The sequence below is a fragment of the Egretta garzetta genome, unplaced genomic scaffold, assembly GCF_000687185.1.
Source record: "Egretta garzetta isolate BGI_Z169 unplaced genomic scaffold, ASM68718v1 scaffold63, whole genome shotgun sequence".
In the NCBI taxonomy this organism is placed as follows: domain Eukaryota; kingdom Metazoa; phylum Chordata; class Aves; order Pelecaniformes; family Ardeidae; genus Egretta; species Egretta garzetta.
The window spans coordinates 1,349,700-1,361,058 of record NW_009259199.1 but is presented as its reverse complement, the minus strand read 5'-3'; the positions used below and the strand labels follow the sequence as shown (position 1 = coordinate 1,361,058).

The 11,359-nt window shown below is 49.7% G+C and overlaps 1 protein-coding gene across 1 annotated transcript in view; it reads right to left on the bottom strand.

Moving 5' to 3' along the window:
- The window catches only part of LOC104123560 (gamma-aminobutyric acid type A receptor subunit epsilon), a 32,342-nt gene extending 21,231 nt beyond the window's left edge, over positions 1-11,111 (bottom strand). Inside the window, exons 1-3 of the mRNA XM_009635828.2 lie at positions 10,990-11,111; positions 10,659-10,807; positions 10,406-10,473 (exon numbers count right to left, since the gene is read on the bottom strand). Coding sequence (XP_009634123.2) covers positions 10,406-10,473; positions 10,659-10,807; positions 10,990-11,111 — 339 coding nt within the window. The remainder of the gene's footprint in view (positions 1-10,405; positions 10,474-10,658; positions 10,808-10,989) is intronic.
- Between the last annotated feature and the right edge of the window lie 248 nt (positions 11,112-11,359).

Genomic DNA, 11,359 nt, shown 5'->3' with positions numbered 1-11,359 from the left:
GCTTGGGGGCAAGTGGCAGAAACAAAGCTTGCAACATTTGCAAAGTTCCTGCTCTGGCCTTCCCTGTTCCCCAGCCACATGGAGACAAGGTGTTCTCCCACCCACACTCCTAAGTGTTTTGGTTCACACATCCCATGTGCATCTGCCTGCGGGTGAGCCATTATCACCGCCCGCAATTCTCCTGTTGAGCAAAGCTCATCAGATGGTTAGAGCCATTCCCAGCTAACTGCAGGTCAGAGAACAACCACAGAAATCTTCACAGCAAAGCCCTCTGGACATGAAGATGGACAAGCAATGCTTATACCAGGGTCCCCAGCTACCATCAGGTCCATGCTATCAGCACACACCAAGCCCTGCACACAGCAAGCCCAAGACCCCTGACTGGGCTTATTTTCCCACCCATAGCACTCCATGCAGCCAGCATGATTCCTCTGGAGCTTGAGGAGCTGTTGTATTGGGAATTGGTGGGGTCAGACTTGGCAGCGCTGGTGTGAAACGGCTGCAGCATCAGTAAGCAGGCAGCAGGGAAGGCTGGGCTGGTGCTGGCCAGCCTGAGGCATCATGGTAAGAGGTGACTGAAGGCCTGCCTGCCCACCCACCCACTTGCTGACCCTAACATGTATCTCCCACCAGCACAAAAGGCACCAAGCTGAAGACACAGAGGCACCGAGGAAGCACCTGGAGGCACAGAGGAGATGTGAGGGGTCGCAGGGAGGAGAAGCAAAGAGCCGCCTCAGCCCAGCCAGCCCCGGTGCCACAGCAAGGCTCAGGCTCCACTGCTGCTTGCTTGCGATTTGTATCATGGGCGATTAAACCCTCCTGTGCATGGAGATGGGATGTAACAGTCTGAATATTCAGCCTTTAACATCGAGGCATGAAGAGGTCCTTGAAGCACATTGCCTCTGGTCACCCACAACCACTGAATTCTGAGAAATGGTCTCCATTTCATAACACATTTATAGCAGGCAGATTTCACATCAGCCTTTTAGGGGAGATGGTAGGACTGCTTCATCTGGGGATGCAGGAAATACATAGAACCAACCTCTACTGAGAAGTTTTGTTGAAAATAAATTAAAATTGTCAAAATCTAAAATGAATTACATCAACCTCATCATTTCATTCAGAAACTTTTTTTCTTCAGTAAGCTAACAAAATATTTTGCTTTACCCTTATCTATTCGATTCACTTCATTTTGACTTTTATTTTCAAATACGCATTTTTATGCTTTACTTATAGGACAGAATTTATCACCATATGAAAAGCAAATCAAAACAATCTGACGATGCTAAACATAAATGTTTTGATTGTCTCTAGACCCATTCTCCCAAAGAAATGCTTAAGAATTTTGACTGTTTGTCCCAAGTGGGAGGGGAGAGCGAGACCCCCTCCCCTACGATGCTGGCTGTTTGCCCTGGACCAGAAACCCTGGCCTCTGCCCAGCCTTGGCTCTCACACACCTGAAATATTCAGACCTCTCCTGTGGAGAGATCTAAAGCCTTCAGCTCAGATAAATCAACTGTGCCTTAAAATTAATTCAGCCCATCAAGTGACAACTATTGGTACAGCTCAGAGCCTCTTTCTTTCAAATTTGACACAATAGTGCTTTCCCTTTGACTTGGAAGAATCAATTTAATGAGGTTCAGAGCACAGATCAGTACCCGAATCAAACACATGCTTCTTGTTCTGTCCACGCACACACGTCTCCGTACGGAGAAGCGGGGCCATTGGGGAACCGCAGAGCGACGCCATTAGCTGAGGCGCTTGTGATGAAGACTGCTGTATCCGCGCTTTTCTTTGCAAGATGCAGCTGCACGCGGCAGCTCCAAGCCTGAGCCCACATCTCCCGGGCACATCCCTACCAGTGTGTGATGGGCCAGGGTGGTGCATCCCCACCGCCCAGCGACTGCAGCCATGTCCACACCAGTGCAGCATGGCAAGGACTCTTTTAATGCCCTGCCAGAGGGCAAAAGATCCTACCAAACAGAGAGAGAGCTCCAGGGTTGCCAGGGCAGGGGACATCCCTCCAGCCTGGTCCAGGCCCCAGTAAGGAGAATCTCCTGGTCACCAGAAAACTCTTGTCATGGTCTATTAACAAGCAGAAACCCAGTTGCTGGCACAGACCTCTGGAAAGGGAGACCAGGAGCAGCTGCTGTGGTCATGAGCTACATTAGAAAGGTTTTCTCCAAGTAATATTGAGGAATTACAAGTTACAATGCTCCCAGGTCGGGCGTGGTGAGCACACCAGCTACTCGGAAAGCGCCTACAGTAAGCATCCTTCCCGGGCTGCCTGCAAGGGCTCAGGGCAAAAAACCCCTTTGCATTCATCTTGGCTGAAGACACGTGAGTTTTCTCCAAAGGCTGGCACAGTATGAATGCAGGATTGAACCATTCCTGCCAGCAGAAGGCTGGAAATTGGATTCATGAAGGAATTTACAAGAGCCGCTTACTTAATTATGAATGTTGATTTATCCTCTGTTGCCCGAGGGCCAGAGGCTGCCCGAGCTGTGGGCTGTGTGGAGGCACCCCTGTGCAAGGACTGATGCTGCAGTTTAAGAAACCTGACCGAGTACAGCCACATTCCCCATTTAGAGCGGGACTGGGGAGCACAGATGTTAATTAACTTCAAGGCTCTGCTCTCCAGAAATGGCTCTGAAGAAAAGTGCTTTTCCCCCCAGGAGGCTGCTGTCCAGATTTTCATATTTTATTTAGGTCCAAATTTTAGAGGCAAACCCCCTGCTTTTTGTTCATTTTCCCTGATAACAGACTCCTTGTGTTTTCTGCACAATAAACAGCCTATAAATAAAATACCAACATGGATGTCACACAGAAAATAACTAGAGGGGATTAGTGTATGTTCTGGATAATAAAAGGAGCTGGTTGAATTATTCATAATGAATAAATCAGCCCTTCTCCAGTTTGGGAGAAGACCCTGAAACTTGCAGAAGCTCTAGGGATACGTTCAGGATGGGAGCAACTAATTTATTTCATTAGACCTTCTGTTGCAGTTCGTGATTTGTCCCGCAAGTCACATGTGATTGGTGCTATTCCTCACTGGCCTTGTGATTTTTCCTTCTTAAGGCAATGACAAACGATGGCTACAGGACGGCTGCTGCCCTTCTCCGCGTACCTGACCTCACCGCCATGCGAGCACGAGCAGCTACGTGAGGAACAGTTGCTCTCCCAGCACTCGGGCACACAGGGATGGGCTCAGGTGACCGTTCCTGAACATCAAGGAATCAATAGGCACGAACACTCTCCAAGCAAATGAGTATTTGTGAAGATGTTATAAATGCACCAACGGCTTCAGCAGCGCTGAGCCATCACTCAGGCGTGGAAACTAATGGCCAGAAAAAACACTGGGGCCCTTAGTGAGCAATACCCATTTCTGACATTTTAAATTTCTACAATATGCATCTTTATCAGGGGCCAAAACCTGACCTAGCTCATTACATGAGTACGTGTCCTGTGCGACTTCACTGGATTTATGCTGATGCCTGACTGTCGCTGCACACCGGGCAGGCCAACAAGAGCACGCAGTCCTTGGCAGAGCATTGCGGCATGCTTCAGGCATTGCAATCCACCCTAGAAGTGGGTGCATCTGGGCTATTGCCTCCTAGACGGATGATTTGTGAAGCATTTTTAAGTCCTTTCGGCTGAGAAGTGCTGTGCAACCACTGGAGTCTATTATTATCAGGGAGGAAGGGGGGAGGTAACAAATTTCCTTTACCTAGGCTTATCTTGTGCTCCAGAGCAACACATTCAAGCATCTTAAAAAGTGTGCCATTTTCATTTCATTTCCTTCCTACTTATTCCAAAGCAACCAAAGCTAAGTATAATCAAGACTTAAGTGTTCCTCAGAGCCAGACAATTATTACCGGTCTCGGTTTCCCCATCTATTAAGAAGAAACGAATATATTAACCCAAGCCTTGCAGCGGGACACCAGGGCTGTAACCCAAGGCTTCCCACTGCAGCTCCCACACTAACTGCCTCCCAGCTAAGTACAGCGCTGTTCCTTGGGACGCAGCTCTGCTTCCGTGCAGAGATGCCTCAGACTGCCTAAGGGCTCTCTGCAAGGGTGGCTTAGCCCCATATTGCTTTTGCGGAGCCTAGCTCCTCTCTCGGGGATCTTTGCCCCTGCTGCTGGGGGAGCTCAGCCGTTCACAGGCGGCTGCCGGCTTGCTGCACACTCCGATAACGTGGCATCAGTGGGGATTTTACTCAGAGCTGTGATTCAGCAGCTTGGCCACCCGTAGCTCTGAGCAGGGAGGGGGCAATCCTTGGAAGAGGGTTGTACGGGCAGCCACTGCCTCCCTGCCCCACTAAGCCACCCCTGCATGGAAAGCACCCATGAGCAAAGACAAAGCACCCCAGGTCCCCAAGCTTTGTCACAGCAGCCCCTTCCTCACCGCTACTCCTCGTCAGCTTTAACTTTGAAAGCCAAACCTCCCTCCCTGGCTCCTCGGGATTTACATGAAAGCAGTCAGTGGGGAGTTCTCTTCATTCATGCTGGGCTTATACTTCTAAATTATAAAGTGTGTCAAATGAGGATTTAATTTATATTTAACAAGACAACGTTTGTAAATTAATTATTCATCAGCTGATAACGAATAAACATTTCCCCCTTCCTTCCCTCCCCCTTTTTCACAGTGTTTTCACAAATGCACCATACATGCAAATCTATTAAATCTATTCTGCAATACTCCAGACGTGGGAAAATACGTTCTTCATCCTCAATTTCGTTAGTGTGTTGCATGGTAACTAATGCAGCCAGGCACAGCATTATGAATTTAATAGTGCGCAGCATCTCCTTCCTAAAGAGGGAAGGGGGGAATATTCAACACGTATTTGGACACATCACCCTCTTCGGGTTCCAGTCCCCCACTCACAGGCAGAGCTAAGAAAATAATTTGCTGTTATAATGGAGGCAGGAGCTTAGCCCTACTCCCTGGAAATCACGGGCACTTCAGAGGCAGCAGAATCTGGCCCCTGGTGAATGACAGAAGCCAGTTTTGCTCTTTTCATCTTTATTATTAAATAATGAGACTGAGGTGGTACACAATCCCAGCAGAAGATGTGCCATCAAGTTTTGCTACAGAATTGGGCGCACAAGACCATCTCCTTGCACATACCAAAGAGAAGAGTCTCCAGCATCTAAACTAGCCCTGGCTACACCAGCTCTCATCCCAGACCCTGGATGCAGGTAACCATGGCAGGTCCCCGGATGAGTGGCATGGCTCCACTCACTTTGGCCAGGAGGCTACCACAGTGTTTGGGCTATGTTCTCTGTGTTCAACTCCTCAAGCCTCATGCTTGGTTTTGTGCAAGAAAGGAAGAAAAGGACATTCAGCTCTGACCTCTGGGAGGAATCTGAGAAACTCTGGGCAGGACTTGCTCCATCCCCAAGCTCAGAACAGAAGCACTTTTTGCACTTGCACCCATACTGGCTTTCATGGACACTTCACGGACATCCTCAGGACTGAAAGACACTCAGCCCCAATAGTTGGCAACAGCTTTACTTCTACAGCATCATTTCCTGAGAGTTAAGCATCCCTAAAGGAAGGTGATCCAGAACTCAGGTGCCCTTGACACCAGTTAAAGCTATAATCTATAGCAATAAAGACATTACAAAACAAAACCAAGAGCAAATCTCCCCAGCAAACAACCAGTCAGCGAAAAATTTGAACCCAAAGTCTCCTCCATCAGTCCCTGCTGCTGCAGCCCTCCCTGGCACCTCTTCCTGCAAACATGCTTGTAGAACAAAGGTGGGTCTTTGCACCATGCTCAGCTTAGTGATAAGCCAAGGACACTGTTGTGGTTTAACCCCAGCTGGAAGCTAAGCCCCACGCAGCCACTTGCTCACTCCCCCCCCGTGGGATAGGCGAGATAATCAGAAGAGTAAAAGTGAGAAAATTCGTGGGTTGAGATCAGTTTAATAGGGAAAGCAAAAGCTGCACGTGCAAGCAGAGCAAAGCAAGGAATTCATTCCCTGCTTCCCACCGGCAGGCGGGTGCTCAGCCATCCCCAGGACAGCAGGGCTCCATCATGCATAACGGTGACTTGGGAAGACAAACGTCATTGCTCCAAACATCCCCCCCTTCCTTCTTCTTCCCCCAGCTGTATATGCTGAGCATGATATCAAATGGTATGGAATACGGAATGAAACCATCCCTGTATCATCAACACAGTTTCCAGCACAAATCCAAAACTAGCTACTATGAAGAAAATTAACTCTATCCCAACCAAAACCAGTACAGACACCTAAACACTGTGTTAATGGGAATCTGATTGGGCATCCAGATCCGCAACACAGCTTGGAAAGCTGTGGCACTGTGGGTGATAACTCATTTGGCTTGAGGTGCTGCTGGCTGGCACCCAGCGGCAGCAGGTGGCTCTGGAAGGGCTTGTGGCCGAGCGCATCCTTTCTCTGATGGTGTAAACACAGCATCCCACCACCCTGAGAAGTGCCAAGTGCCACAGCCCCACCCAAAGACAACAGGTTCACGGGGATGGGGAGGAAACCCCAGTCCATGCGGTGACTGCAGCAAACAGCGGTGGGACCCAATGGTCCCATTTTTCTGCACCCTTTTCCCTCTCAGCCCATCCTCTTTCAACCAAGACCTATCCTACTTCCTATCATTTAACCATCTCCTGGATTTATTTCTGGTTACTGCCACATTTTGGCTAGCAGAGCACAGAGGGTCCTTTCCCCAGGGAGGACAGAATGTAAAATTTGCTCAACTACCTAAACGGGAAACGAGACTGCAATTCTAGTCTACAAAAGATACCAGGAAATCACTTTACATTTCTTCCCCCTCCAAACCTGCCCACCTTCTGCTGAGTCCTGAATGTTAATGTTATTTATGACAAGTGATTGATGAGGGGGATGCAGAATTCACACCCAGTACAGGGCATTTTCAAATCACCTATTCATTTTTAAGAACCGGAATCAGTTTTGTATCCTGACATGATTTATCATTTGGAGGTTGAACAGCGGCTACACAGGGCCAGCTTCCAAGCCCTGACAGAGCCTCACCAGGCTGAAGGCATCGCACAGTTAACCCTTTGAGGGGTGAGCAGAAGATGACAGGACACCACTACATTGCTTAAGTTGGAGTCTTTTATTCCACCAGCACATCAGGCCATCCTATAGCCTCCAACTTCAGATGTACAGACCATGCTGGTCCAAGCTAATAGCCACAGTAATGCTGCTATATTTCTTAAAAGCAGAACTAGGGTTTTTATCTTCTACATAGCCTGGCTATATGAAAGAGAAATATTTATGTAAGATGCTGTCATTGCAATGGACCTAAAAGAAATTAATGGGACATTTCCCCTCCAGTGGACCTTCCAGCCTACAGCAGAGAGAAATCTCACCATGGGCTCAGGAGAGATGTAGCTCAGAGTCAAATTCTGGTTCCCTTCCCTTGGAAATGTGCGTTTCCTCAGGGTTGTGTATGGGAAAAGGTAAAAATCAGGCCCATGGGACGGGCCTGACAGCTGGGAGAAGGCAGAGCTTCTCAGATTAGGAGAAGCTGTATAAAAAGGGACAAAGTGGGAATGACGTCCCCAGCAAAGACAATCTGTATCCTGCATTCGATGCCAGCCTGCCAGTGGCTAGCACAACCCACAGAATGACTTAATTCATTGCATCAGCATGGGAGAGCAAACAAACACAAAACAAGTGGGTGAAGCAGCCAAGTCCAGAGGTGACACTGTGGCAGCTTTGTCACAGCCCTTTCCTCTTGCTTCAGGACACTATAGCAGGATGCACCCTCTCGCATGAGCAGTGAGAGGTATTCAGAGTACACATGGCAGAAAGCTGCCATCCAAGGCTATGAGACCTGGGTCTAGCTGTCCTCAGTACCTTTAATACCAGCTCAGCATCTCACAGAGAAAGGTTTTAAAGCTCATGGGCATCACAGATTCAAGCTTAGGAAGTTACCTAAGGGGACAGGGAGATGTCCATAGAGACTCTGCCTGGGGAGTCATACGGAGGTGTCTTCAGATCACTAGTGACTGTTGGGACCCAGCAGGGACCCTGGACTTGTAGTGTCCGGGCACTTTGGAGAGACAGTGCAGACAGCTGTGACTGACGCCACAAAAATCCCTCAACAGTCTCTACGCCGAGTGGTTTCCTCCCCCGCCTGAGCAGCTCCCACAAACAGCAGTACCTTCTTTGGTGGGAAGGCTGCAGATGAGTAGACTAGCCCTGTGGCAGCAGCTTCCCCAGCAGAGCCCTGCAGATGCAGGCAATCCCGAGTGCCAGTCTTGCCGTCACACTTCTGGCTTGCACCAAGTGCACTGGGGACCCCTGGAATATTGTGCAGTTGTGGAACCCCGCTTCATGAAGTGCAAAAGCTTCTGCTGACTGTTAGAAAGAGCTAAACACATGGGCTGAGCGGCTGTAGGAATGTTCAGCAGCACTCTCCCGTATGATTCTCTGGTGCCTAGTAAGGGTTGAGTTCACACAACAGTTTTTACCCTTGGTGGGGATGGCTGTTGTCACTGCCTTGCACCCTGTTTTCACAAAAATACAGGAGATGCTGAATACGCCTGAAGCTCCTATACCTGCAGCTGTACATGGTTGGTATTAGCCCAGTGGATCTAAAATACTGAAAGATTCAGATGGATGTATGTACCTTCTCATACACCCATCACCATGGCATAAGCTGTGTTTCTTAGGAAACCAGACTAGCAGCAGTGCCTTGTATCTCCATTTAGGAGAAGAGAAGAACTCTGGATGCAAGACTGGATTTTATAAGCCACCCGCATGGCTATGCAGTGGTCCTGCAATAGGGAGTAGAGCAGAGCTTCCAACAGGGGAGGAAAGGGGTAAAGTAAATGGACGAGAGGGAAAGGGAAGGAATGAGGATGTGCACTGTGGTTTTGGGTGGTTTTCTCGGCATAGCCTTGGGCAGTACAAAGCAGATGGGACAGCCAGCTATAACATGACTCTTATGCTCTACCTCCAGGCACAGCAGTGGCTGAGATGGTGAGTATATCCTGCACTGCTGCTCTTAACATCACTGCAGCTTCATGTCCACACACCCACATGGATGGAGGAGCTTGCAGTATCTGCTGGCAGCCAGGGGTGACAACCACATGGCTTGGACTGTGGTTCTCCTCTGGGAGACTGCACCCACAGAAACAATGAAAGGGAAGTTTTTGCCTTGAGGCCACCCCTGCTGGGCCTCCTGATGGTGCCCTCATGGTGCAAGCGAGTGCCCAGCCAGGTGCCCATCTGGTGGCTCAGGAGCAGGCGCTGCTTGGAGGCACATGCTTGGCAGTGGGCAGTCAGAAGGGCTGCTTCAAAATGCCTTTTGGAGTGAAAGTGGTACAACTATAGTGCCATTCCTCCATCCCCAGAGGGGTTTGTTCAGTGGAAATTTTCTACCTGGGAAACTAAAAATACCATGCCCATCCTGAGAACTTTCTTTTTTTGGTTTAAGGGGGCTGGTTTTGTTTCTGCTCTGTTTTGCATTGAGAGAGACAAGAAAAGCCAAACTGTCCTGGCTGTACCTCTCCTTTGTCCTCTCCACGCCACTGCCCAGTGGACCAAAGAAGTCTTTCAAAACCTGACAGCAGTCAAGTTTGTTTATTGCTAGAAAAGAGGTAAAAATAATGTCACAAGGAAAATAATGGAAGTTTCCTGTGAAAAATAAATAACCAACAGTTGCTCTCCAGTGCGTGGCCTGGAAGCTTTTCAGACCAAAGAGCATCTCTGTTGAGTGTTTCTGCAGCTCCCAGTACGATGGGGTCCTGAGCCACGAGCAGAAACCATCACAGTCATGGTGGCATCAATCTGAGGTGCCATGTACTGAAGAAGAGCCGAAGCACCCTGCCTGCCCCTCCCTAGCTCTGCAGGCCAGACCTGGGCACCCAAGTTTCACACCATCAGACCATTGCCATGGAAACCATCTCCAGGTACCTATTTCAGTCTTCCAGGGAAGCACGCTGCTCCCCCTCCCAGCCACCGCTGCACTGGCTCAGCCAGAGCAGTGCCGCTTGCCCTGAGCATCCCGGTGCCCACATGCTTCCTAGGCAGGTGAGAGCAAAGCCACCAGGCAGACGTGTCTGTCCACACATTGCCAGTGGAGACCAAAGAGCATCATCATCCTCCTCCCTGAGCTCGTGAGCATGGTAGCGTTGCTGAGCTCACTGAGGGCAATTGAGGACCTTGCTCCTAACGAGGGGTGGCTGTCAAGCCTTTCTAGCTCCAGCTATCAGGGGGTCAGAGCACCACTTCCCAAGGTAAGGGAAACATATCCACCTCTTCCCATGACACCACCACCTTCACACCACATCTAGTCAGCACGACACAACCTGCCAGCAGCGCTGGGCCAGCTACCTCACATGTTCTCAGCTGCGGTGATACCACGACCCTGCAGCAACGGCACCACTCACCATCTGGATGACAGACACCGGCCCGATGCTGTTCACATAGATATCCACATCAATAAACGTGGGCTTGACTGTAAAGAAAATAAAATAGGTATGGATGAGCTGGGGTTGGTGTAATTTGTGAAGGACTGAGGATCAGCATGGCTACATCTCACCAAAAATGCCAACTACAGGAGCCACAAAAGCATGGAAAACACAGAACACAGCCAGGCCAGGCCACCACCCATGGCCTCAGGGAGCCTCAAGGGACACTTACTGCCAATGTCAGGCCTCAACTTGTTGTCATAGTTCTTCAGCAGTGAGTTGAGGATCTGCGTGGCATCTGTCTCCTGTGCCTTGGGGGTGAGGACCCAGGTTTTATTGATGCTGAGGTAATCGTAATCATATTCCTCTGTGCTCTCACACCTGGAGCAGAGAGACAAAAGGTGAGAGAGATTGCTGTGGCATCTCCAGGCGCTCTGTGGGAGTAGGGGCACAGCTGGGGTTTCAGAGCTCCTAAAGGAGGAGGATGCAGCATTGCTAAAAGACAGAACATAAGGAGCTCCAGGATCCCCTTTCAGCCATGCTGCTAAGAAGACACAACTCACCCAGTGCCTTTGCTCACTTCAGGGTCCCCAGACATGCAGGCACCTTGCTGCCAGCGGACAGGACTAGGAGGCCTGGGCTGCTCCACATCCTCCCCAGCTCCCTTTGGAGACACACTGCTCATCCCCAAGGCGTGGGAGCCAGCCCCTGCCCTGTGCCTGCCTATCCTGCTCCTGGCCCTCCTCTGCTGCCTCCAACTCCTGGAGCTGCCTGTTAACCCCAAATACCTCAGCTGCTCTGCCCATCGCTTGCACCTGAAGAGGTCTTCCTCTGAGGAAGAAGAACCTGACCAAACAGCATTTTTGGGGAGCAAGGCATTTACAATAAAAACATTTCAGAGAAAAGAGGTCGTAAAACTACTGAGCAGGCAGC